This window comes from Dasypus novemcinctus, chromosome 18 (genome assembly GCF_030445035.2).
Source record: "Dasypus novemcinctus isolate mDasNov1 chromosome 18, mDasNov1.1.hap2, whole genome shotgun sequence".
NCBI classification, from domain to species: Eukaryota; Metazoa; Chordata; class Mammalia; order Cingulata; family Dasypodidae; genus Dasypus; species Dasypus novemcinctus.
The window spans coordinates 86,831,647-86,855,507 of record NC_080690.1 but is presented as its reverse complement, the minus strand read 5'-3'; the positions used below and the strand labels follow the sequence as shown (position 1 = coordinate 86,855,507).

The 23,861-nt window shown below is 48.2% G+C and overlaps 1 protein-coding gene across 5 annotated transcripts in view; it reads left to right on the top strand.

The window, feature by feature from the left end:
- LOC101414161 (zinc finger protein 256) overlaps window positions 1-23,861 on the top strand; it is a 50,255-nt gene that overhangs the window by 1,382 nt on the left and 25,012 nt on the right. For 2 of the 5 annotated variants that reach the window (XM_058279454.2, XM_058279453.2), the window contains exons 1-2: window positions 20,025-20,230; window positions 22,838-22,964. In XM_058279454.2, the coding sequence (XP_058135437.1) occupies window positions 20,195-20,230; window positions 22,838-22,964 (163 nt within the window). In that variant the 5' untranslated portion in view covers window positions 20,025-20,194. Of the gene's footprint in view, window positions 1-2,278; window positions 2,406-3,967; window positions 10,186-20,024; window positions 21,146-22,837; window positions 22,965-23,861 lie in introns of those variants that run through there. The other 3 variants (XM_058279455.1, XM_012522048.3, XM_058279452.1) reach the window with 3 other exon arrangements.

Sequence of the window (23,861 nt, the reverse complement as noted above, 5' to 3'; positions counted from 1 at the left end):
TCCAGTATTTCTTTTTGGAATTCATCAATTATTTCAAACTGCTACAGCTGGCAACCAAGGACTGAAGTATGGGAAAGATAGTCCCAGGCATAGATCCCAGTGTGTTCAAGTGCTTGGAGGGAGGCTGACCGGGAGTGGTTAGGACGGTGCCTTCCTTCTCACAGGAACACAGAGCAGGGGAACAGGAGTCAGGTCCGGAAGGGCTGCCTGACAAGTTGCATCTATTGGGAAGTGATGGAGCCCTGGGAGGTTTGGGGCAGAGGAGGGCGGTGACCTGGTCCTGGACTCATCACGCTTCTGTGGCTACAGCGTGAACAGATTGTAGATGGGAAGGTGGTGGTAGGACAGGCAGATCAGAGTCTCCTGCAGTAGTGAAGGTGTGTGTTGATGGTCGCTGGGGGCTAAAAGAAGTGGGATTCTCGATCTGTTATCTGTAGGTGAGGCTTCCCGGATTTTCTGATTTTGAGGGTACAAAAGAGAAAGATAGAAGTGAGTGTGGCTCAAGTGATTGGGCTCCCATCAACCATATGAGAGGTCCAGGGTTCAATTCCTGGACCTCCTGGTGAAGGCGAGCTGGCCCACCAAGATCTCACACACACACACACACACACACACACACACACACACACACACGGAATGGATGATGCCAGGGTTTTTATTTTTATCAGCTGGAAGGATGGAAGCTCCACAGGGGAGATGGAGAAGTCCATAGTAGGAATATTTTTGGTTGATGATATCAAGAGTTTTGTTTTTAGCCATGTCAGGAGTCTGCTTTGTTGATAATAGGGTGGCGTTTGAGAACCCTGTATTTTATGCATGCTTTTTCTGTACACCCACAACTTCTCTCATTAAAAAAAAAAAGATTCTGAGATATTGTGGAGAACAAATGAATGGAGGCATTGAATGAGCAGGTGAACACAGGTGTGGAATTCGGGAGGAGCTCAAGAGAGAACTTTCCCCAAGGTGGTGGCCAGTGTGTGGACTTGGTGCTGTGGGTTGTGCTGACTAGGAGAATCTGGTCATGGTAGTAATGGTAATGGCAGGACAGGGAGCCAGGGTTGGGGCTGAGGACAGGGTCTCTTGCTTGGGTCCCTGGTTGGGGATGGTGGGCTCACAAACACTGACTGGTGAGGGAGAGAAGTGGCTGTGTGAAGGGTGTGGGAGAGAACGTGATCTAAGGGGTAGGTGGCTGTGAGACAGACGATGTGTGGGGGTCACTGAGGCCAGGGATGATGCTTATTCCTACTCTGTCCACACCAGGGTTTTGTGTTACCCTTGGTGTGGGTTGAGTTAACTATATGAGTGGTCATCCTGGAGAGTCCCTGGGCTTGGCGCAGACACCCTCAGGCTCACCTCTGAAGGAGGGCTGGGTAGAGAGAGGGTTGGGATGGTGTGGGGTTACAAGTGCAGCACAGAAGAGGGTCCTCTGTATCTGAGACTCACAGACATTTCTGGGTGGCTGAGGTTGAAGTGAGGAGAGTCAGGCTAGAGGCTTTCTTACAGCAGGACTTAGGGCTGCCTCTGGCAGTGGGGGCCACGGGAGTTCTGGGATAGTACTGGGTCCTGTTTGAAGTGGCTGAGGGCTCTTCTGGTGCCATGTGCTGAAAAAAGTGTGGAGCGGCCTGGGGCATGCTTGTGGAGTGGGGCAGGGAGGCAGAAGGGCTATGGGCCTGCAGCTGTGAGAGAAGAGTGGTGCATAGAGTGCTGTGCCTCTGGAGGGGCAGTGTGAACTGGTGGCTCTCAGACCTTCCACTGGGGATTTAAGGGTGAAGGATAAGTCCATCTTTCTTTGAGAGACTCTATCTAGGAGACCCCCAATGCCTGAGAAAAAAGGGTGTGGGCTGGCCTGTCAGGCCCTGTGTTTGTCTCTCTATTTATTTTTTTTGGAGGTACTGGGAATTGAACCCAGACCTTGTTCATGGGAGGCAGGCACTCAACCACCGAGCTGCACCCACTCCCCAGTAAATTCAGTATATATCCCTTTTTTTTTAAAGGAGGGACAGGGGGATTGAACCCAGGGCCTTGTACATGCAAAGCAGGTGCTCAACCACTGAGCCGGTCTGTGCAGGCTCGATGTTTAGATGTCGCCTCTGCCCACCTGCCTATTGTAGCAGTGGGCTGACACAGTGATCAGTGGGACAATGAGGAGAAGTGGGCATCTGCCCCCAGGACCTGGCATCTCCGAGTTGGGAGTGGGAAGAAGAGTGAGCAGAGGATGAAAGTGTGAAGAAATGAAGGAAAGAAGCTAATCATGCATGAACTGTCCCCATCATGGCAGGGCTCTGTGACCTTTGAGGATGTGGCCGTGTACTTCTCCCAGGAGGAGTGGGGGCTCCTTGGTGAGCATCAGAGGCTCCTGTACTGCGATGTGATGCTGGAGAATTTCGCACTCATAGTTTCATTGGGTAAGGCCCCCTCCTCACCCCACTGTCCAGAGATGGGCTCTGCCTTTCCTCTCTTCTTCAGAAGCAGCTCTGCTCCCACAGCTGGAACATGGGAGTGGCCCCATCCCCCCTGCTTGGAGTGTGTGCTGTGGGTACCAGGTCTGAGCTGTAGGTGCTGTGTGCAGTGCCCCGAGCATTGCATTTCCTGAGCAGCCCCAGCACCTGCTGCCCCAGAGCATGCAGGGACCTGTCCAGGAGTTGGGAGACTTGCAGCCAGCCTCGTGGATCTTACCTTGCTTGCCTTCTCCCTGGCAGGGTAGATGTGCCCAGATCCATGACACTTCTGTGCCCCAGGCTCCTTCCCCTTCCTCTCACTGTCATTTGCTCTTGGCCGCTGGTGCTAGGAATTGGAGGCATTGTTGTGGTCTACTAACTAACATAGACCATAGACTATTCTTAGAAGACCCTTTCTCAAAAATGTTCATAATATTAATTTTCTTTCCTGTGGACTGTTGTGTGCTGAGTTGCTCCAGGCAGTCCTAGCTGCTAACTTGCTCTGTCTTTCCCTGAGGTCTTGCACCTTCCAGGTCCCTGCTCTGTTGGTGGTGGGGGAGAGCTCTGGTTGCTTCACCATCATGGCGTGGCAGGAAGGTCTCAGAGGAGGCCTGGCCCTGATGTTGGCAGCTGAGGACAGGACGTGACATCAGGGCAGTGTTCACGTCCTACCAGGAACCAGTCTTGTGTCCACCACTGTTTTGGTGCTAGTGCCAATGGCTATACCTCGTTTATTCTTTTGTTCCCTGTATTGACAGTGCTGACCAGTCATTTCAGCTGTGGCCTCCATGCATCACCCATCCTCCCCATGCTTCTCTCTGCAAGTGTTCCCTAAATTGACCACACCACATCTTGAGGTGTGCACAGATCCTAAAATAGTCCTTGCACACCAGCTGCTCAGACCCCACTGAATTTTCCTGAACCTGTGTGCAAACAACCTTCTACACAGTACCTGTGTGTCACCAGAAATGAGGTTCCTGCAGGCTGCTGCCAGGGTAGCGAACTGAGACCCTGCTGCTCCTCCCAGTGCTGTAGTCCTTCCTTGTGCTTTTCGCCTGGTGAGGCTTCCCTCATTCTGTGCTTTTTTTTGTTGTTGTTGTTAAAGATTTATTTATTTATCCCCCCCACCTTGCTGCTTGCTTGCTGTCTGCTCTCTGTGTCCATTCGCTGTGCGTTCTTCTGTGTCTGCATGTCTCCCTTTGTTGCATAATCTTGCTGCACCAGCTTTCCATGGGTGCTGGCTGTCAGCTCTCTGTGGGTGCAGGCCAGCTTGCCTTCACAGGGAAGCACTGGGATGCAAACCCAGGGCCTCCCATATGGTAGATGGAAGCCCAGTTGGTTGAGCCACATCCACTTCCCCATTCTGTGCATTTTATTGCAAATCAGTCCCTTTCTCCACCTGCCCTCGGCTTCCTTTCCGCAAGCAATCCCATCAGCTGATTCCTTTGTATGTCTGATACACATTTGTGATATGGCTTCCCCTCTCCCCCAAGTTAATGTGCATTTCATCAGCATTTCTCTGCTTCCAGGGTGTTGGCATGGAACAGAGGAAGATGAAGCAGCTTCTGAACAGAGTGTTTCTGTAGGAGTGTCACAGGTCAGGACTCCAAAGGCTGGTCTGTACACTCACAAGTCTCACCCCCAAAAAATGTGTGCCCCAGTCTCAAAAGACATTTTGCACCAGGCTGAACAACAACCACTATGCCCCGGACAGAAACCACATTTGGGTGGTACGGGTGTGAGAGGCTCCAGGATGAACACAAACCTTCACCAGCACCAAGAGTTTGACATTGCACAGAAACCCTTTAAGGGGCATGTGGACGAGGCCTGGTGTGTGAAAAGCTGCAGATTCCACATGTTGGGGAAGTCTTTGAGCCAGGGGGAAGTTGGGACGGGCTTCCCAGCCACCTTTAGCCTTCTGCAGCATCAGGCCTCTCCCGGTGGTGAGAAGCCACCCAACAGCATGGAGTGTGAAGAAGCCTTTCACAGTGGAAGAAGTTACTACAAGTTGGGTGAGTGTGGGAAAACTTACAACCTCAAACACGTACTCGTTCACCACCAGAGGGTCTGTACTGGAGAAGGACTTTTTGAGTGTAGCAAATGTGGGAAAGCCTTTAGCTGCAAGTACCAACTTATTCAGCACCAGCAAATTCATTTTGAAGAAAGACTGTATGAGCATGGTGACTGTGGGAAATTCTTTAGCCAAATCTCTGGCCTCATACAACATCAGAGAGTTCACACTGGGGAGAGGCCTTATGAGTGCAGCAAGGTTCATGCTGGGGAAAGACCTTATGAGTGCAGTGAATGTGGGAAATTCTTTAGCAAACGCTCCCACCTGGTTGTGCACAGGAGAATCCACACTGGAGAAATGCCTTATGAGTGCAGTGAATGTGGGAAATCCTTTAACCAAAGCTACAGCCTCAGAAAACATTGGAGAGTTCACACTGGAGCAAGGCCTTATGAGTGCAGTGAATGTGGAAAATCCTTTAGCCAAAGCTCCACCCTTGTTCAACACCGTAGAGTTCATACTGGGGAACGGCCTTATGAGTGCAGCGAATGCGGCAAATTCTTCAGCAAGAGCTCCCACCTTATTGTGCACAGGAGAATTCACACTGGAGAAATGCCTTATGAGTGCAGTGAATGTGGTAAATCCTTTAGCCAAAGCTACAGCCTCAGAAAACATTGGAGAGTTCACACTGGAGCAAGGCCTTATAAGTGTAGTGAATGTGGAAAGTCTTTTAGCCAAAGCTCTGTTCTCATTCAACATCGGAGAGTCCACACTGGAGAAAGACCTTATGAGTGCAGTGAATGTGAGAAATCCTTTAGCCGCAAATCTGATCTCATTCAACACCAGAGAGTTCACACTGGAGAAAGGCCATATGAGTGTATTGACTGTGGGAAATCCTTTAGCCGCAAATCCAATCTCATTAAACACCGGAGAGTACACACTAATGAAAGGCCTTATGAGTGCAGTGAATGTGGGAAATCCTTTAGCCAAAGGTGTAGCCTGATTCGACACCACAGAGTTCACACGGGAGACAGACCTTAATGTTCAGGAAATGTCCTTGTTCTAACAACCCTAGATGGGAGCCTTTGTGAGGGAAGGAGACATCTACCTGAATGGCATCTCAGACCTCCTAATGTGCCAGCGGGATGATTTCTCCTAAGTTCCAGGTCTGTGGGAAGCTGTGAGAAACTGCATTGCACTTTCTAACCTGAGGGCCCTAGCCAAACCTATCACCAGGGTCTGGCATAAGGCATTCCACTCTACCTGCTGGCAGGCCAGCAGTGTGCTTCAGGCACCTCGCACATGATCAGGGCAGTAGACATCGGTATTCTGTTTGCCGGAGGACATGGTGAATAGTGTAAACCCTAAGTGGGGCCTCATTTCCTTCTCTCTGACAACTTAGTCAAGGACCTGGCCCAGCTGTGGCCCACAGGATCTGATAGGATTTATGTTGGCAGTGCAGTGTGTAGAGAAGGATGACCTTTTTATGGGGACATTGATGGTGTCACATCGTTCTGATGAATTACCCCCCAAAATTGAAAACAGGGACTAATGGATTCTTACATGTGCATGTTTGTAGCTCCATTACTCAAAATAGCAAAAAGGTGGAAACAACTCAAATATCCACCAACTGACGAATGGATAGAGAAAACGTGGTGCTTAAACGGCGTGTGATCCATACTGCACCTCCTGCCTGCCGGAGAGTTGACCTTGCCCCTGGCCCCTCCTCAGGCGTTCCTTCCCATGACTCCTAGAAGTGTGCCCAGCTTGGACTGCTCTAACCTTACACATTGCCTGTGCCAAGCACATCTTGTTTTGAAAAATGCACATACCAAGATGTTTTCCCAAAACTTACACACAAGCCCTGGCATTTAGCCACTAAGCCGTAGAGTACCTGTAGAGTGGTAGCCATAGGTGTAGACCTACTGGAGTGAACTTATCACCGCCCATCGTGAGGTAGCTGCATCCTGTGTAACTAAATCCCCTAATAAATGCTTTTGGATAGATCACCCTGGCGATTTAGTGCCTTTCTTCCAGAATACAACTGGCCCCATTGTTGGGCGGTTTGGGGGCAGCTCTGGCTGGGGCTTCCCCTATTTCTTCTGGGGTAAGTCCTGCTGTTGGTTCAGTGGGACACAACTGGTATAGTAAGCAGGATTCCAGAGAAATGGACTGGGGAGAAGAATCAACTGGGGAGATCCCAGGCTGGCCACAGGGTCTTTGTGGGGCTGCATCACCAGTCACTCAGATCTGTGGGCCACCCTTGGAGTAGGGTAATGCTCCAAGAGCCCTGGCAGCTCTTACTTCCCTGCTGGAAGGGCTGAGGTTGCACTCAGCCAGCACAGGTGCAGCGGCTGGTGGCTGGGGTAGGATGCCTCCTGCTGTGGGCAATAGGAGTGACTGCTGAAGCTGTCCCTGAGTGCGTGAAGTCAAGCAGGGGTGCTGTTGGTGTGACATGAAGCCACCTGCAGTGTTAGAGGTAACTGGTAATGCAGGGAAGGTGGAGGGAGGGGAGTCTAGGCTGAGCACCTCGGCCTGCCAGTGTGCAGAAAAGGGAAAAACCTCCCTAAAGTGAGTTGGTGGGGATGCAGAGGCAGTCCTTTAGGAAGTTGGAGAGCTTGATGAGCTGGAGGAGGTAATTAGCTCGAAATTGGGGGAGGGGAAGTGTCTCTGCACTTGTCCCCTTATACAGGGTAAGAACATGACCAGCGAATCAAACTTAGTCCATTCAGAAATAGAATCCAGCCGAGCTAATTGGGACCACAAGCCATTTCCACCAGAATCCTAAGGAGACACTGGCGGTGTGGCTAGTAAGGTTGTGGGATAGCGGCGCAAATGAGGTGATCTTGGGAGTGAAGCTGAAAAGGGTGATGTCACCGCCCACCTGTCAGTGCTGACAGGGACGAGGGCGGTGCAGGTGCGCACGCTGTAATTGGCTCGTTAGTGCCCGTGGAAATGCATGGCCCTCAGGTAGGCATCCAGAAACACCACTGCCACTGGGACCCTAATGAAGGAGTGTAAGCCCTGACGAGAACTACGGTAAGGGGACATTCCTGCCCTGTTGTTCCAGCGTCCCGGCAGCACTCTTATGGCAGGCATGAGGGGTCAGTTCTTAAAATTGGCACCGCCCAGTTGAAAGGGTGTTCTCCCTGTTCTACTCTTTGCCCATATCCCTATGTTTGATGTAGGACAAGCCCATGCCGAGATAGAGACATAGATACTGAGACATCCAGCATCCGCAGTGCAAATGTGAGAGTGAAGTACAGGGAAAAAGACCCGATACCACCAAAAGGCAGAAATGGTGACCCTGCAGAGAGCTGGGGTGGCGCTGGAGGAAATCTACAACCTAATGCCATTCTGCTGAAATCCTGGAAGGGGCTGAAGCCAGAACAGTTCACTAGAGAGCCCCATAGACCAGGGTTAGAACCAACCACTGTGCTAAATAAGATCCAGGCTTGCCCCTGCCGACAAACCATCAAAGAGGTGCAGACTTTTGTGGGGTTATTGGGCTATCGAGGATGTCATTCCTCGTTGGCACTACGGTCCCCTTGTATATATTGTTGGTGCATATTCTGTGTCCAATCCTCCTTGAAAGTGGAAGGAAAAAAAGTTTTACAAGCAATACTCCCACCTGCCCATGGTTCAGGGACCCTTGATGAAGAGGAGTGTATGAAATTGTACGGGCTGGTCAGGAAGATGGATTGTGTGATCCGTGGAGCATCTACTGCCTGAAGACTGAGCTCGCCCTGCTCCCTCCTTCCTGTAACTCCCTGGTGGGACACCAGCCTTATGCACCAGCTGTACTCTCAACATTGCCCACCTCAGTCACATCTTGTTTGAGGAAAGAGCACATACCAGGATGCACGGCCCTGGCATTTAGCTGGCTTTGTCCCTCAGCCATATGTAATCTGCAGAGTGGGTACGATCGGTATGCACGTACTGGCATGAACTTGCCAGTCTCCCTGTCTATTGCGAGGTAGCTACAGCTCTGTAGTAAATTACCCAGGAAATGCTTTTGGCAGCTCACCCCGGCATTTACTACCTCTTTCTTCAGAATCCAACTGGCTCTGTTGTAGAGTGGTTTGGGGCAGTCCTGGCTGGATCATCCCCTTTTTCTTCTTTTGGGGTGATTTCTTGCTGCTGGTTCAGTGAGGTGCAACAAGGGAATGTTCACAGCTAAGAAGCAGTGAAGTTCGGAGACATGCTGCAGTGTTGAAGAAACTTGATAGCATTATGCAGAGAAAAAAAAAGGCATATAAGGATAAATATTGTGTGATTTCATTTATACGAAATACGTAGTAAAAGCAGTTTAGGATGAGGAGAATGGGAAGGGTAATTTGTTGCTTGGTGGGTGTAGTGTTTATAAATTTTGGGAATTATTAAATAAAATCCATTTTTGGACATTGGCAAAGTGAAAAAAAAAGAATTATTCGACATGGATACTGTGGACACTTTTGATCTGACCATACGCTCAGGATTTATGGGAACTGCCTACTGCATGTTGGTCTGTTCTGTACAACGACATTTGTTTACCACCTTCACTCTTGGGGGATGTTTTCACCAAATGGCTTGTTTGAAAGCAGAATTGGACTCTGCCAGCATGAAGAGGTGAACAACTTTTGCAGGGCTTACAAACATTGTGCATCTTGGAGGAAACAGTAAACTGGCAGAACACAGCTCTCTCACTAGTTTCTATCTAACTTGCGTTGCTGCCCAAGGCCTCTAGGAAAGACTGCAAGGCTTTGTGGTCCTAATTTGTGTCCTGGATGTCAGGATTTTTTGTGGGCTCAGAAGTAATCATGAGAAGGAAGCAGTTGTGTAAACCTCCAGTGCTTCTGAGAACAACATATTTTCACCCCTTGTTCGCAGGAGTGGCACATACTGCCCTGCACTGTAGCTGAGGGGCTGTCTTCCTTGGGTCCTGAAGAGGAGCCGTGTGCCCTGATGTACCAAGTGCAGTGGCTGGTGGCACTGGTCGTAAGACCACAAGGGCCAGAGGTAGCCTACCTACTACAGAAAGACGCTGTAGCACACAAGATGGCATTGCCTCTTCTAAAAGTGCCCCCACAAATGTTCCAGTGACTATGGCCATGTGGGACCAGAGTGCACAGAAATTTTCAGGATCTCCAGACCTGAGTTATCATATGTACCTAAGATTGTTTTCAGAGAAAATCGTTACAAGGTTTTGTGAATTACTGTCACCTCTGTGAACTACAAAGGCAGGGAAACAAGGATAGACAGAAGGGATATCCTGTTGGCTTGGAACGTAGATTTTATGACCCAGCCAGTGTTTCTGTTGACTTGACTCAGGTGGAAATGGCTTTTGTTGCTTGACAATGTTTGCTGCCACTGAGGGAAGGCTGCCCCTGCTAGGGCATGCAGAGCAAGATGGTGGAGTCGATGTAGGGCTGCCAAACTCGGTTTCCCAAAAACAGTAGGAGATCTTTAGTTTGAATCAATTAACAATTTTTATTAAGGTATGATTGACATACAATGTACGTACCTATCTAAAGTGTACAATTCAATACGTTTTGTTATACCTACGTACCCATGAAACATTTTTGTAGTCATGACAATGCACATATTTGGCTTCTGCAAATTTGCCTGTGCTCTTTTATAATCGTTCTCTCCCTGCCCTCCCTGCACTCCAGGCAAACATTGATTTACTTTTCTTTACAATGTGTTAGTTTGTGTTGTATAGAAATTTATATGATTAAATAAAGAAAGGTTTGCTTTTTTTCCTGGTTTTCTTCATGCTGTATAATTATTTTGAAGTTTATCGCTGATGCTTTTATATCTTACTAATAATTCTTTTATCATGAGTAGATTCTCTTGTATGGATATAGCAGTACTTGTTTATCCATTCTTTTTTTAAAATACATTTTTTATTTTTAAAAGATCACACAAAATGTTACATTAAAAATGTAGGAGATTCCCATATGCCCCTCTCCCCACACCCCCCACTTTTCCCACATCAACAACTTCTTTCATTAGTGTGGTACACTCATTGCATTTGGTGAATACGTTTTGGTGTACTGCTACACAGCATGGATTATAGTTTACATTGTGGTTTACACTCTCTCCCAGTTCATTCAGTGGGTTATGGCAGGATATATAATGCCCTGCATCTGTCCCTGCAATATCATTCAGGACAAATCCAAGTCCTAAAAATGCCCCCATATCACACCTCTTCTTCACTCTCCTTGCCCTCAGCAACTCCAGAGGCCACTGTCTCCACATCAATGATATAATTTCTTCCATTGCTAGAGTCACAATAATTCTAGAGTAGAATACTAGTAAGTCCACTCTACTCTATATTTTATTCCCCAATCCTGAGGACCCTGGGGTGGCAATGCCCACTCCACCTCCCAATTGAGATGGAGCTTTGATCCCACATGGCTGATGGATGGGAATCTCATGCCCACAGCTGTAGACTCTCTGTTCCCTGGCATGGTGGTTGTCAATCCTCACCTCCCTGTCAGCTGACCTGGGTAAATCCAATGAACTGGAGAGGAGGTGCTGCCTCTGCTGAGGCTCAGGGCCCAGCTGGCACATGAACAGCCCAGAGATTCAAATCTCCTGGGCATACACCAACCCCAGTGCCAACCATAGGTTCAACAAGAGGAACAGAAGAGGCATGTGTCCATTCATTTGTTTATGGACATTTGGCTTACTTTTAGTTTTTGACCATTGCAAATAAAACTGTTGTGAACATTTGTTAAAATTCTTTATGTGGATATACATTGCATTTCTCTTGTGTTAATAACTCAGTGCAATGCCTGAGTCACTGCATAGTTGAATGTTTACCTTTTGAAGAAACTTTTTGCATTTCACCAGCAGTGTAGAAGAGTTTCAATTCCTCCACACCTTTGTCAGCACTTGGTATTGTCAAGCTCTAAGTTTAGCCCTTTTAATAATTGTGTAGAGGTCTCTTATGGCTTTAATTGTAATTCTGCAAAGATTCATGATGTTGGGCATTTTTTTTTCCTGTGATATTTGCCACCTACATATCTTCCTTGGAAAATATCTGTTTTACATTTTGCTTTTTCATGAGTTTTAACTGTATTTCTTTTCATAGTGAAAATTAAGGACATAGTGAAACAGCGAGTGAGGTGGAATTCTTTGTTGTATGGACTATCTGTCTATCTATCTATCTATCTATCTATCTATCTGTCTATCTATCTATCTATCTTTCTATCTATCTATAAATTTCTCTTCCCTTCCACCTCCACCCCCAGTATTCTGCTGTGTCCATTTGCTGTGTGTTCTTCTGTGTCTGCTAGTATTCTTGTCAGTGGCACTGGGAATCTGTGTCTCTTTGTTGTGTCATCTTCCTGCATCAGCTCTCTGTGTGTGTGGTGCCACTCCTGGGCAGGCTGCACTTTTTTTGCACAGGCCAGCTCTCCTTACGGGGTGCACTTCTTGCGCATGGGGTTCCCTTATGCAGGGGTCACCCCTGCGTGGCATGGCACTCCTTGCACGCATTAGCACTGTGCATGGGCCAGCTCCACATGGGCCAGGAGGCCCTGGGTTTGAACCCTGAGCCTCCCATGTGGTAGGCGGATGCTCTGTTGAGCCAAATCTACTTCCCTGGAATAATTTGTTTTTGAGTATTGGAAGAATATTTCTTCATTTCTTCTCTCATTTTTGTGTTTGCTATGCTTAAGGTCATATGCCATGCACTTTAAGGTTTAATCTGCATTATTAACATGTTTTCCATAAATTTCTTAAGTCTAGACTTCAAAATAATACATTAAAACCAGCCCTGGTTAGCAGTGTTTGACAATTTCCCTCGTCTAAATATTTCTACCATACCCTACTTCAAATTACAAGCATGAGGTCACGGATCATGTAGTTGGGATGATTTGTTGGTAGCATACCATAATATGCTGCTGTAAGGACATATTCTACCTTTTATAATAGTTTTTTCAAATATATCCAAAAATGGAAAAAAGCTATATTATAAAGAGCCATGAGTCCTTCTCCAATCATCTTCATTATTTATCATTTCATGGCTGTTCTTGTCTCATGTCCCACTGAACATTAGTGTACTATTTTTACCTTTAATCCTAGATACCAGGTTAATGCATAGCCTCTTCAGAATGATTTTGTAAAATGTAAGGGCTCTTTCATCACTCCAATAATTATATCAACAAAAAGTAAAAATATTTTAAAATATGATAACTATGTTAGTGCTGAATTTTATCAATTTTCTCAAAAATATGTTCTTTAACTGAAAATCAGTAAATAGGAAAAAAGTATATTTGGAAATGTGTGAAGGCTGAACAAAACACTCCTAAATAATCAGTGACTCAAAAAAGAAATTGCAAGTGAAGTCAGTAAATATATTTTGAGAGGGAAATTTATAGCCCTAAATGCTTATATTAAAAAAGAATAAAGAGGTAAACTCAAAGATTTAACTGAACAACTAGAGAAACTAGAAAAAGAGCAAACCTATCCCCAAGCAAGCAGAAGGAAAGAAATAATAAAGATTAGAGCAGAAATAAATGGAATTGAGAACAACAACAAAAAAAAACAACAGCAGAGAAAATCAGCAAAACCAAAAGCTGGATCTTTGAGAAGATCAATAAAATTGACAACCCTAGGTAGACTAGCAAAAAAAAAAAAGAGAAGATGCAAATAAATACAATCAGAAAAGAAAGGGGGGAAGTTATGTCAGATGCCACAGAAATAAAAAGAAGCATAAGAGGATATTATGAGAAACTGTATGCCAACAAAATAGACAACCTAGAGGAAAAGGACAAATTCCTAGAAATGCACCAACAACCTACACTGACACTACAAGAAATACAAGAACTTAAACCAATCACACCTAAAGATATTGACTCCATCATCAAAAATCTCCCACCAAAGAAAAGTTCAAGCCTTTTGAAAAGAATTAACACCAATCTGGTTTAAACTCTTCCAAAAAACTGAAGAGGAGGGAAAATTATCCACTACATTTTATGAAGCCAACATCACCCTAATACCAAAGCCAGGCAAAATTACTACAAGAAAAGAAAATTATAGACCAATCAGTCTAATGAGCAAAAATTGTCAAAATACTTGCAAATCAAATCCAACAGCATATCAAAAGACTTATACATCATGACCAAGTGGGATTTATTCCTGGGATGCAAGGCTGGTTCAACATAAGAAAATCAATCAATGTAATACACCATTCTAACAAATTGAAGGAAAAAAAACCACATGATCATCTCAAAAGGTGTAGAAAAGGCATTTGACAAAATCCAGCATCATTTTTTGATAAAAACACTTCAGAAGATAAGAATAGAAGGAAAATTCCTCAATATGATAAAAAAGGCATATATGAAAAACCTAGAGCCAACATCATACTCAATGGGGAAAGGTTGAAAGCTTTCCCTCTAAGATCTGGAAGAAGACAAGGATGCCCACTGTCACCAGTTATTCAGTATTGTACTAGAAGTTGTAGCTAAGGCAATTAGACAAGGAAAAAAATTAAAGGCATCCAAATAGGAAAAGAGGAAGTAAAACTCTCACTGTTTGCAGATGACATTATCCTGTATTTACAAAATTCTGAAGTACCCATGACAAAGGTACTTGAGCTAATAAATGAGTTCAGCAAAGTGGCAGATACAAAATCAAAATGCAAAAATCAGTAATGTTTTGTACACTAGTACTGAACAATCTGAGGAGGAAATCAGGTGAAAAAAATCCATTTACAATAGCAACAAAAGGACTTAAATACCTTGGAATTAATTTAACCAAAGAAGTACAGGACCTATATGCAGAAAACTACAAAACAATGCTGAAAGAAATTTTAAAAGCCCTAAACAAATGGAAAGACATTCTGTGTTCCTGGGTTGGAAGAATAAATATCATGAAGATGTCAGTCTTAACCAAACTGATCTATAGATCCAATGAATACCAATCAAAATTCCAACAGCCTACTTACAGAATTAGAAAAGGCAATCACCAAATTCATTTGGAAGGGAAAGTGCACCCAAATAGCCAAAGCATTCTAAAAAAGAAGAGTGAGATGGGAGAAATTTCACTGCCTGATCTTGAAATATATTACAAAGCTACAGTCATCAAAACAGCATGGTACTGGCATAAAGATAGACACATCGATCAGTGGAATATAATTGAGAATCCAGAAATAAACCTTCACCTATATGGTCAACTGGTTTTTGACAAACTTACCAAGTCCATGTTAACAGGACAAAACAATCTCTTCAAAAAATGGTGCTGGGAGAACTGGACATCTGTAACCAAAAGAATGAAAGAGAACCCCTATCTCACTCCCTATACAAGAATCAACTAAAAATGGATCTAAGGCATAAATATAAAAGCCAGGGCCATAAAACTACTAGAAGAAAATGTAGGGAAACATCTTCAAGACCTTGTAGTAGATGGTGGTTTCTTGGACCTTACACCCAAACCACATGTCTGATAAGCCTTTCATATCCAGGATATATAAAGAGATGTTCGAACTCAACAGTAAAAAGACAAAGGACCCAATTGAAAAATGGGCAAAAAGTTGAATAGATATTTGTCCAAAGAAGAAATATAAATGGCAAAAAACAAAAACAAAACACACAACAAAACAAAACCCCAAAAAACATGAAAAAATATTCAACATCACTAATGATTAGGGTAATGCAAATCAAAACTACAATGAGGGAAGTGGTTGTGGCTCAACTGATAGAACGTCTGCCTACCATATAGGAGGAGGTCCAGGGTTCAGTACCCAGGGCCTCCTGACCCATGTGGTGAGCTGGCCCACATGCAGTGCTGCTACACGCAAGGAGTGCTGTGCCACACGGGGTGCCCCCCGTGTAGGGGTGCCCTACATGCAAGGAGTGTGCCCCGCAAGGAGACTACCCCATGTGAAAAAAGTGCAGCTTGCCCAGGAGTGGCACCACACACATGGAGAGCTGATGCAGCAAGGTGATGCAACAAAAAAGCAACACAGTTTCCTGGTGTCGCATAACAAGAATGCAAGCAGGCACAGAAGAACACACAGTGAATGGGCACGGAGAGCAGACAATGGGGTGGAAGGGGAGAGAAATAAATAAAATAAATCTTTAGGAAAAAAAAAAAACTACAATGAGATACCATTTCACACCCTTTAAAATGGCCACTATGAAAAAGACAGAGAACTACAAGTGTTGGAGAGGATGTGGAGAGATAGGAACACTTATTCACTGTTGGTGGGAACGTAGAATGGTACAGCCACTGTAGAGGACTATTTGGCAGTTCCTAAAGAAGTTGAATATACGGATTTTCCACGGGACCTTGCAATACCACTACTGTGTATATACCCAGAAGAACTGAGAGCAGTGACAGAAACAGACCTCTGCATACGGATGTTCATAGCGGTGTTATTCACGATTGCCAAAAGTTGGAAACAACCCAAGTGTCCATCAACTGATGAATGGATAAACAAAATGTATATTTATCCTGTACATTTAATTGAGAAATGTATGTTTTTATTTTTAAAAATTAGCCAAAAGTTAATACCTGAAATTACTAAAACTCTTTAAAATGTCTTTAAAAATATATATGTTCTTTCTTTAAGGCAAATTGAATGCACCCAGGATCCAAAATGTAACTGTAAGACTTTTGGTAGATTTGTCTTACATGTCTATTAATCTATAGGTGGCACCTTGCCTCCTTGTTATTTACTTTTGAAGTTGCTCAGCCTTTTGTCCAGTATAATTTCCCCCATTCTATGTTTTTTGTCTCTCTGAGGCTATTTAATGACACACTCCCCATATTACTCTACACTAGACATAGATGAGATGGGCGATGGGCAAATGAGGTCTCGTCCCAGTGGACAGGTCATGAAGGCTGGAAACAAACATTTCAGGTATCATCTGTGAAAGGTGTGCAATGTTGACACTGTAGCACAGCCTAGAGGGATGTGTGTTATACCTGGGACCCTCTGTGACAAATCATGATGCTGACACACCTGGGACACCCCACTTATACCCTGGGAACACGGTGTGGCAGGTGTGGGGTACCAACAGCCCTCAATCCAGCATGGACCTACATATGCATATACTACAGCCACAGCAGAAACGTGTGACACGTGAGACAAACACCAGCATAGTGGAAGACACCAGGGACCCGTGAGACAGAAGTGGGGCACAGACATGTGGGGCAGACATGTAACAGAGATGTCCCCAAAGACCACACACACCATATAGGCCCACAACCACCTTGGGTAGGCAAGTCCCTCCTGATCTGGGGAGAACAACTCCACCCCCCACCCCGAACCTGACGTTTGGTGACGTGTTGATGGGGTCAGGTAAGGAAGCCTGGAGGCAGGTGCACATCTTGGCACAACCTGGAAACTCACACCTGAGGTGTTGTCTAACTAGGCATGGGGACTGGGGTTAAGTGCTTAACTGGCGGGTCAGCCGGACTTAGCTCTTTTCAGTTGCTGAAAATGGTTCCTGGAAGGGGGAGAAATGGATGTTTTTGCGGATTAGCAGAAATTGGTGATTTGCATTTTTCCATGAGGGATGGGGAGGCGCAGCCAGGAGATGAGCATGAGGACTCTGAGGAAGGTTCCTGGGGGTAGGGACACGGGAGGGCCGCAGTGGACATTCTCAGTCATTCAGCGCCTCAGACTCCACAGCTCCGTGTCCGACACTGGGCAAAGGGGCTCCTGGAGTGAGTGGTCTTTAGGGGGAGCTGGGAGGAATCATTGCCAATGGTGGGGGGGCGGGGCGCGTGGAGCATGTCCTGGTGACAGGATGGGCCTGTCGGGGATGTCCGGGCAGTGGCTATGTCTTCCAGGTGAGGGGAGGGGTTTGCGGGCAGGCGATGCCTGCCGTGGGAACGGGTGGGAGCGGGTGGGGCGTGCAGCTGGAGCGCCCAGGCTGAGGTGTGTTGTCCCCGCTGGGCCACTGAGGGCTTGGGTGGAGAGCAGTCCAGGAATCCCGGGCAGTACCTGTTGCAGAGAACAATCTGGAATAGAGAGCAGACCCCGGCAGCGTAGAAGGAAATGTTCCCAGCACAGGTGCCTGTCTGAGCCGCAGGTCCCTCCTGGGAGAAACAGGAATGACAGTTCCTGCACATTGGGTGGTTTTGGGGAGACTACAAGAGGTCATTTAAAGGAAGGCGGGTCAAGATAGCCCCGTATGGGAAGCGGATGTGGCTTAACTTATAGAGCGGCTGCCTACCACATGGGCGGTCCAGGGTTCAAACCCCGGGCCTCCTTGACCCGTGTGGAGCTGGACCACGCACAGTGCTGATGTGCACAAGTAGTGCCGTGCCACGCAGGGGTACGCCCCGCATAGGGGAGCCCCACGCACAAGGAGTGCACCTTGTAAAGAGAGCAGCCCCATGGGAAAAAAGCGCAGCCTGCCCAGGAATGGCTCCACACACACATGGAGAGCTGACAGAGCAAGACGAGGCAACAAAAAGAGACACAGATTCCCGGTGCCGCTGACAAGAATGCAAGCAGACACAGAAAAATACAGTGACTGGACACAGAGAACAGACTGGGGGGGGGGGGGGGGAGGCGAAGGGGAAAGAAAGAAGGAAAAATAAATCTTAAAAAAAAAACATAGCTCCGTGTGGAAAGATCAGCCTGGTCCATCGCGTGGGAATAACGGGCAGGCTGCAGAGGACCCTGGAAGGTGGGGGTCCATCAGAAGGGAGGGGCGTTTTGGAAACCCGGAAGCTCAGGAGGGGTGAAAGAGGAGGGCAGGGATCAGAGGCCCCAGACCCAGAGTCGGCTGCCTGGATTGAATCCCGAACTCCCCTCCCACTGCCCCGGACCCACAGGCAAGCGAAGCCCCCTCTCCAGGCCTCAGTTTCCTTCTGGAGCATGGGAGGAGCGAAGCGCCCCGGGCCTGCGCCAGCGCTGGGTGAGCTGCGGGCCGGCAACAGCTTGGGGCGGCCGCTGTCCTGAGGGTTGAGGTCGCGCCCCGGCCAGCGAGTGGGGGGCGTCCTCGTGAGGGGCGGGGTGTCCTGGCTCGGGGCTCGGGTGTGGGACTGCAGGTCTGCACCCTTGCCCCGTCGCGCTCTGCCCGCCCTCCCAGCCCGCGGACGCCGAGTGCCACCCTGAGGCCAGGCCCCCTCTGGGCCTGGGGACCTCCGGATTCGGCCTGCGAGTGATGCACCCCTGATGCCCGCAGCATCACCACCCTGTCGCCGACCCAGGCTCTTCCCCCAAGATGACTAGGACCCTCGCCACCCCACCCTGCTCTGGTGCCCTCCTCTCTGCTGCTTCGCCAGCAAATGAGCAACCAGTTCTAATACCATTCTGCAAACTAAAAGCCGAAGTGGCTAAGTCTATACGACTTCCCAGGTATTGGCATCTTCTAGGATGTGGCTGTGAACTTTACCCAAGAAGGAGTGGGGACAACTGGCCCTGCCCAGTGGAACGTGAGCCTGGAGGTGACGGTCTCACTGGGCAAGGCCTCACTGCTGGCCTTTAGGGGGCAGTCACCTCCTCCTCCTGGAGTCCTGGCTGGTCAGGGAGGCCACAGCAGCCACCTTCCCTCTGCCCCACAGCCTCATGCCGTTTTCTGGTCCCATCTCCTCCCACCAGGGACTGGGCATGAAACAGTCCTTCTAAACACAAGCACTGGCCTCAGCCTGCACACCTTATTCCAGATTGCACAGGAGGGAAGGTGATTGGCTCAGGGGTCCAAGGTGACGGACTGTTCTCGGGGAATGGGGTGAGTCAGGCAGATCCCCCAGAAAGCTTCTGCCATCAGTGCTCCCCAGGAACCTTCCTAAACAACCCAATCTAGGTAAAAAAGGTCCTGGTGTCCACAGCCTGGGCCCAGGCCCCCATTGGTACAGGAGATGATTTTAGAGAGGGTAGAGAAATGCCATCAAGTGGCCCGGGCAGACTTCTCTTTCCAGTGTGCCTATTGTTCTGCGCTGACTTGATAGACTCAGAGAATACAAACATGGGGGAGGAATCCCATTGTTTAAACTTACAAAGGTTTGTATCCAGTTTGCGTGGGAACCAGGAATAGAGTTCCACCTTTGTCCAGCTGCAAAGGGCAGTCCCATATCCTCTTCTTTTCCCGGACATGTCCCTACGTGGGCATGCCTTTTCTTTTGTCCCTGATCTGACAGTATAACTCAAAAAGGTGATTAAGAATGCAGGCTATGTGTTATTTGAAGAGTAATAAGATAATGCTTACAAGCTTCCAGCTGCCACGGGAGCCCTCGTGTCTGAATGACTCTATGGAATGATATGGCCATTTGGAACTGCAGCCACTGGGTGTATATGGCATTTTTTTCATCTCTGGAGCGCTGAGCTTCATAAAGCCTGGCATACTCCGTGAAACCTGTCTGCTGCCCCTTTCAGAACAGAGGGACCGTTGACCCCCTTGGGACCCTGGAGACGAGGTTTTCCAGAGCCACTGGAGGGGACGCTCGGACTTGGCTCCTGGAGGTCAGGGTAAGGTGAAGTCTCCTTACTCTGCGGGGCTGTGGGAACTACAACACCCAGAATGCTGTGCGAGCAGCGCGGGGGCGCTGAGCCAATGAGGGCCCGGCACAGGGGCATTTCCTGCGCGCGCCTCGGCCGGGGCGGGGCCTCAGGCGTCCCTGCGTGACGGTGGTTTTGGCAGCTCTCGGGTCCTTCCGCTCCGCCTTGGTTCCCAGAGCTTTGGGTGCTCCCGCGGTGACCCGACCACGAAGGCAGGACGGGCGCCGTCGTGCCCGCCGACCGGAGGCGGCCGAGGGCGGGGCCGGCGAGCCCGGGGCGAGGCCCCGCCCACAGCCCGCCATGGCGGCCGCGCGCGCCGCCCCGGCCCGGGCCCCGGTAAGCGCGGCGCCCCCGGGCGCTCCCCGCCCTCCCGCCCGCCCCGCGTCGTGAAAGCCTGCCCGAGGGCGCCTGCTTCCGTCGCGGCGGAGGCCGCGGCGTCCGGGAGCGCGAGGCGCCCGGTTCCTGACAGCCGGCGTGACGGGGTGTGGGCGAAGTTCCCAGGCCGAGGGCCGGCGTGTGGCGGCCTGCGGGCGCGGCGGACCCGGGAGATCCCAGGAACCCCGGCGTCCGCCCTGCGTCTGCGGGGAGCGATGTTGGGAGTCGCATCTGGAGAGGCAGGCTGCCAAGGTGTCTTTCATTCTTAGGGCTCTCGGAGATACGGAGAGTTTTGAACAAAGGAGCGACGGGACCAGAGTTAGGGTTTATAAGTTCCCCAAGGCTGTTCAAAGGAAGAACATATGTAGAGGGTGATGAGGACATTAAGGTACGGGAGCTTGCCCCAGGCTTCAGAATACTTGGGCAGTGCTTTCCAAGGCTCACAGCTGGTACGTGACAGCGCTGAGGAATGAGACACAGAGGTTAGGCCGAGATCACTGAATCCAGGGCTGGGCAGGCGTACATGGGAGGCCCGACCATGAATCCCTGCCATGATTGCTAACCTCTATCAGTTGCCTTTACCCACATATTCCAGGGCTGTGGAAGTCCTTTTGGAAGTTACGCAGGTAAAAATGGAGAATGTCTCAGCCCCTCACTAGTCCTGACATCTACTCAAATAGCTTCTGGGACTGGTATCCAGGGACTCTTCACCTGCTCTGCTGCCAGCCTGTGTGGTGAGGAGTGAGGCTTAAGAAACTTCAAGCCCAGGATTCTGAGTGCAGGCCAGGTGTTATATGGAGGACTTTTAAATTTCCAGCTGGAAGAGAGAGCAAGACAATGCCAGTAATAGGTACCATCATGCGGAACCTCTTGAAGGTGAGACTGAGCAGGAAGTATTAAGGGAACTGCATGTCTCCTTTCTGATGGGAACAAAGAGCAAGGGGGCAGTGTCAATCCCGAAATGCCAGGGATGTTTAGTGGTATTAGGGAGTAACAGAGTTTGGATCAGAAGAGAGAGGTGATCTTATCCAGGTTTTAACAGTATCCATCTGGCTGCAGAGTGCAGAAAAGATAGTAGGTTTAAGGGAGGAGGCAGGAAGACGGGCAAACAAGCTACCACAAAGCCCAGGTTAATGTTGATGCATCAGAGGAATAGATATAGAAGTGGGAGAAGTGGCTGGATTTTGTCTTTTTTTAGACTGGACAACCAGATTTTCTGATGTGGTGGATGAGGGGGAGAGTGGGAAAAGTCAGAAATGCCACCAGAATTGTTGGCCCTAGGAGCAGGAGGGATAAAAGCTCCTCAGGTGAGATGAGGAGGTTGGTAGTGGTAGTTATTTTCAGTGGGGATATCAGGAATTTTGTTTTGCCCATGTTCGGAGTCTGGGCTGTTTCAGAAAACACTGAGTGGAAGCATTAAGTGGCTAACTGGACACACAGGTCTGGAACTCTGGGAAGGGGGTTTAGGATGGAGACATCCATGAGGTGGTGGGAGGTGGCTTGTTTGTGGACCAGCTTTGGGTCACATCTCAGGGTGTATTGCAATTAGCCAGTCAGGAAAAGAGGGCATGTATGAAGGATTGGGTTTCATGCGTCGACACCTGGTCGGGATGTTGGGCATTAATAAAACAGGTGAGGTGGGAAATTTATCAGGTAGGGAGGGAGTATGGGGACAAGGGTAATGTGTTGGGTGGCTTAGGTTCCCAAGAGAAGGATGGACAGGAGATGGATGCATAAGCATAGGAATAATAGAGGTGTGATGACATTGAGGCTGGGGCTGATGCTTATTCACAGATTTTTATGGTAATGCTTGCGGGACACGGGCTGGTCTCTGGAGGAGGGTTAGGTGGAAGGAGGAAGTTTTTCACTGGTGGGAGGACAGCAAATACAACACAGAAGTGGAAAAAGACCATGAGTATCTGTTATCTGCATTTGATTCTGGGAGGCTGAGTTTGAAACAAGGGAACAGTTAGGGAGGTTGTCATAGTGATAGTTGAGCCTGCCCCTGGCAGTGGGGATCATTGGCGGTATGGAGTATTACTGGACCCTGTTTACCTATGACAAGCACTCTCCTGATGCCACATGATGAATAGCATGGGGAGACCAGGGAGATGCTTAGAATTTGGGGCAGAGAGGTGATACTGGATGTGGGGTAGCAGCTCTAGGGTTTGGAGATACGTAAGAGATGCTGTCTAAAGAATAATGTGCACTTGAGGAGAGAATCTGAACTGATGACAGTAGGACCTTGATATTAGGGATTTAAGGATGAAGGACAAGCCCATGTTTGGTTGTGTCTGGATGCCATAATGTGGAGGACCCAGTGGAATTGCTTTCCAGAAGGTGCTCCACATGCCAGTCCTGAGCTTAGCTCACATCTCTGTGCCTACCTGCCTCTTATTGAGGGCTGAGCATTGTGATTGATGAGACCATGAAGGGAGAGGGTCTGGTATTTCCTCTGCATCAGGAATCTTGGGAAGAGGATGGGCATGGGACACGTATGTTGGGAGATGAGTTGTGGGTCCTAGGGAGAGAGGTCAATTATGGCTTCATCTGTTCCCCTCATGGCAGGGCAGCGTGACCTTTGAGGATGTGGCCGTGTACTTCTCCTGGGAGGAGTGGGGCCTTCTTGATGAGGCTCAGAAATGCCTGTACCGTGATGTGATGCTGGAGAACTTTGCACTTGTGGCCTCACTAGGTAAGGCCCTGACACCCACCCCATTGTCCTGTGCTAAACTCTGCCTTTGCCATCTCTGTTTTAGTGATTGCAATCAATGACATGATTACTACTTACATGGACCATGGGCTTTTTGTGGAAGACACCCTGCTAAGGTTCTTTTTGTAATATTTCGCTATCTTTCCAGTGATCTGTTGTGTGCTGAGTTATTCTTGGCCTGTGCTATCTTTTCCTTAGGACTTGTATCATCCAGGTCCCATTTAGTTGCTCATTTGGGGTTATAGGAGAGAACCGTGGGTGGTTCACAGGATGCCAATGACTTCAGCCATGGCTAGATGAGCTCAGAGAGCCCTGGCTTGGGTGATTACCAGGTGTGGAAGGATGTGACCTCAGGGCTGTGTTCAGGCCATACCAGGAACCTTTCCTGTTTGACTAGTGTGTTGGTACAATTGCCAGGGACCACACTTCATTTCTACTTTTCCTACCCCATTCTTGATGCTTTGCCAACTTATCAGTTTTACTACTTGTTGTGTCTACTGTGATTTGCAGCCCTGGCATAATCCCCACTTCTCTGAAAACATGTCTCACCCATTTTTTCAGTGCTTCTTCTGCAGTTCTCTCCAACACTGACTTGTACATATTGTTCCATGAGGGATGCTCATACCTGTAACTTGTCCTTGAACACCACCTGCTCTGTTGCAGTCAGATTCACACTTTTGCATTGCCTCGTGTATCATCCGGAAACAGGTCCGACTGATAGCTGTGGCAGAGGAATGAGTTGTAAACTCTATTTCTCCTCCATGTGCTATACCCTCTCCTTATGTTCTTTTGCCTGGGGAAGCCTCCACTGTTCTGTGACTTTAGGGGCCAGTGTGCAGAGTAGCCACTTTCTCAACCTGATCCCAACTCCATTGTCCT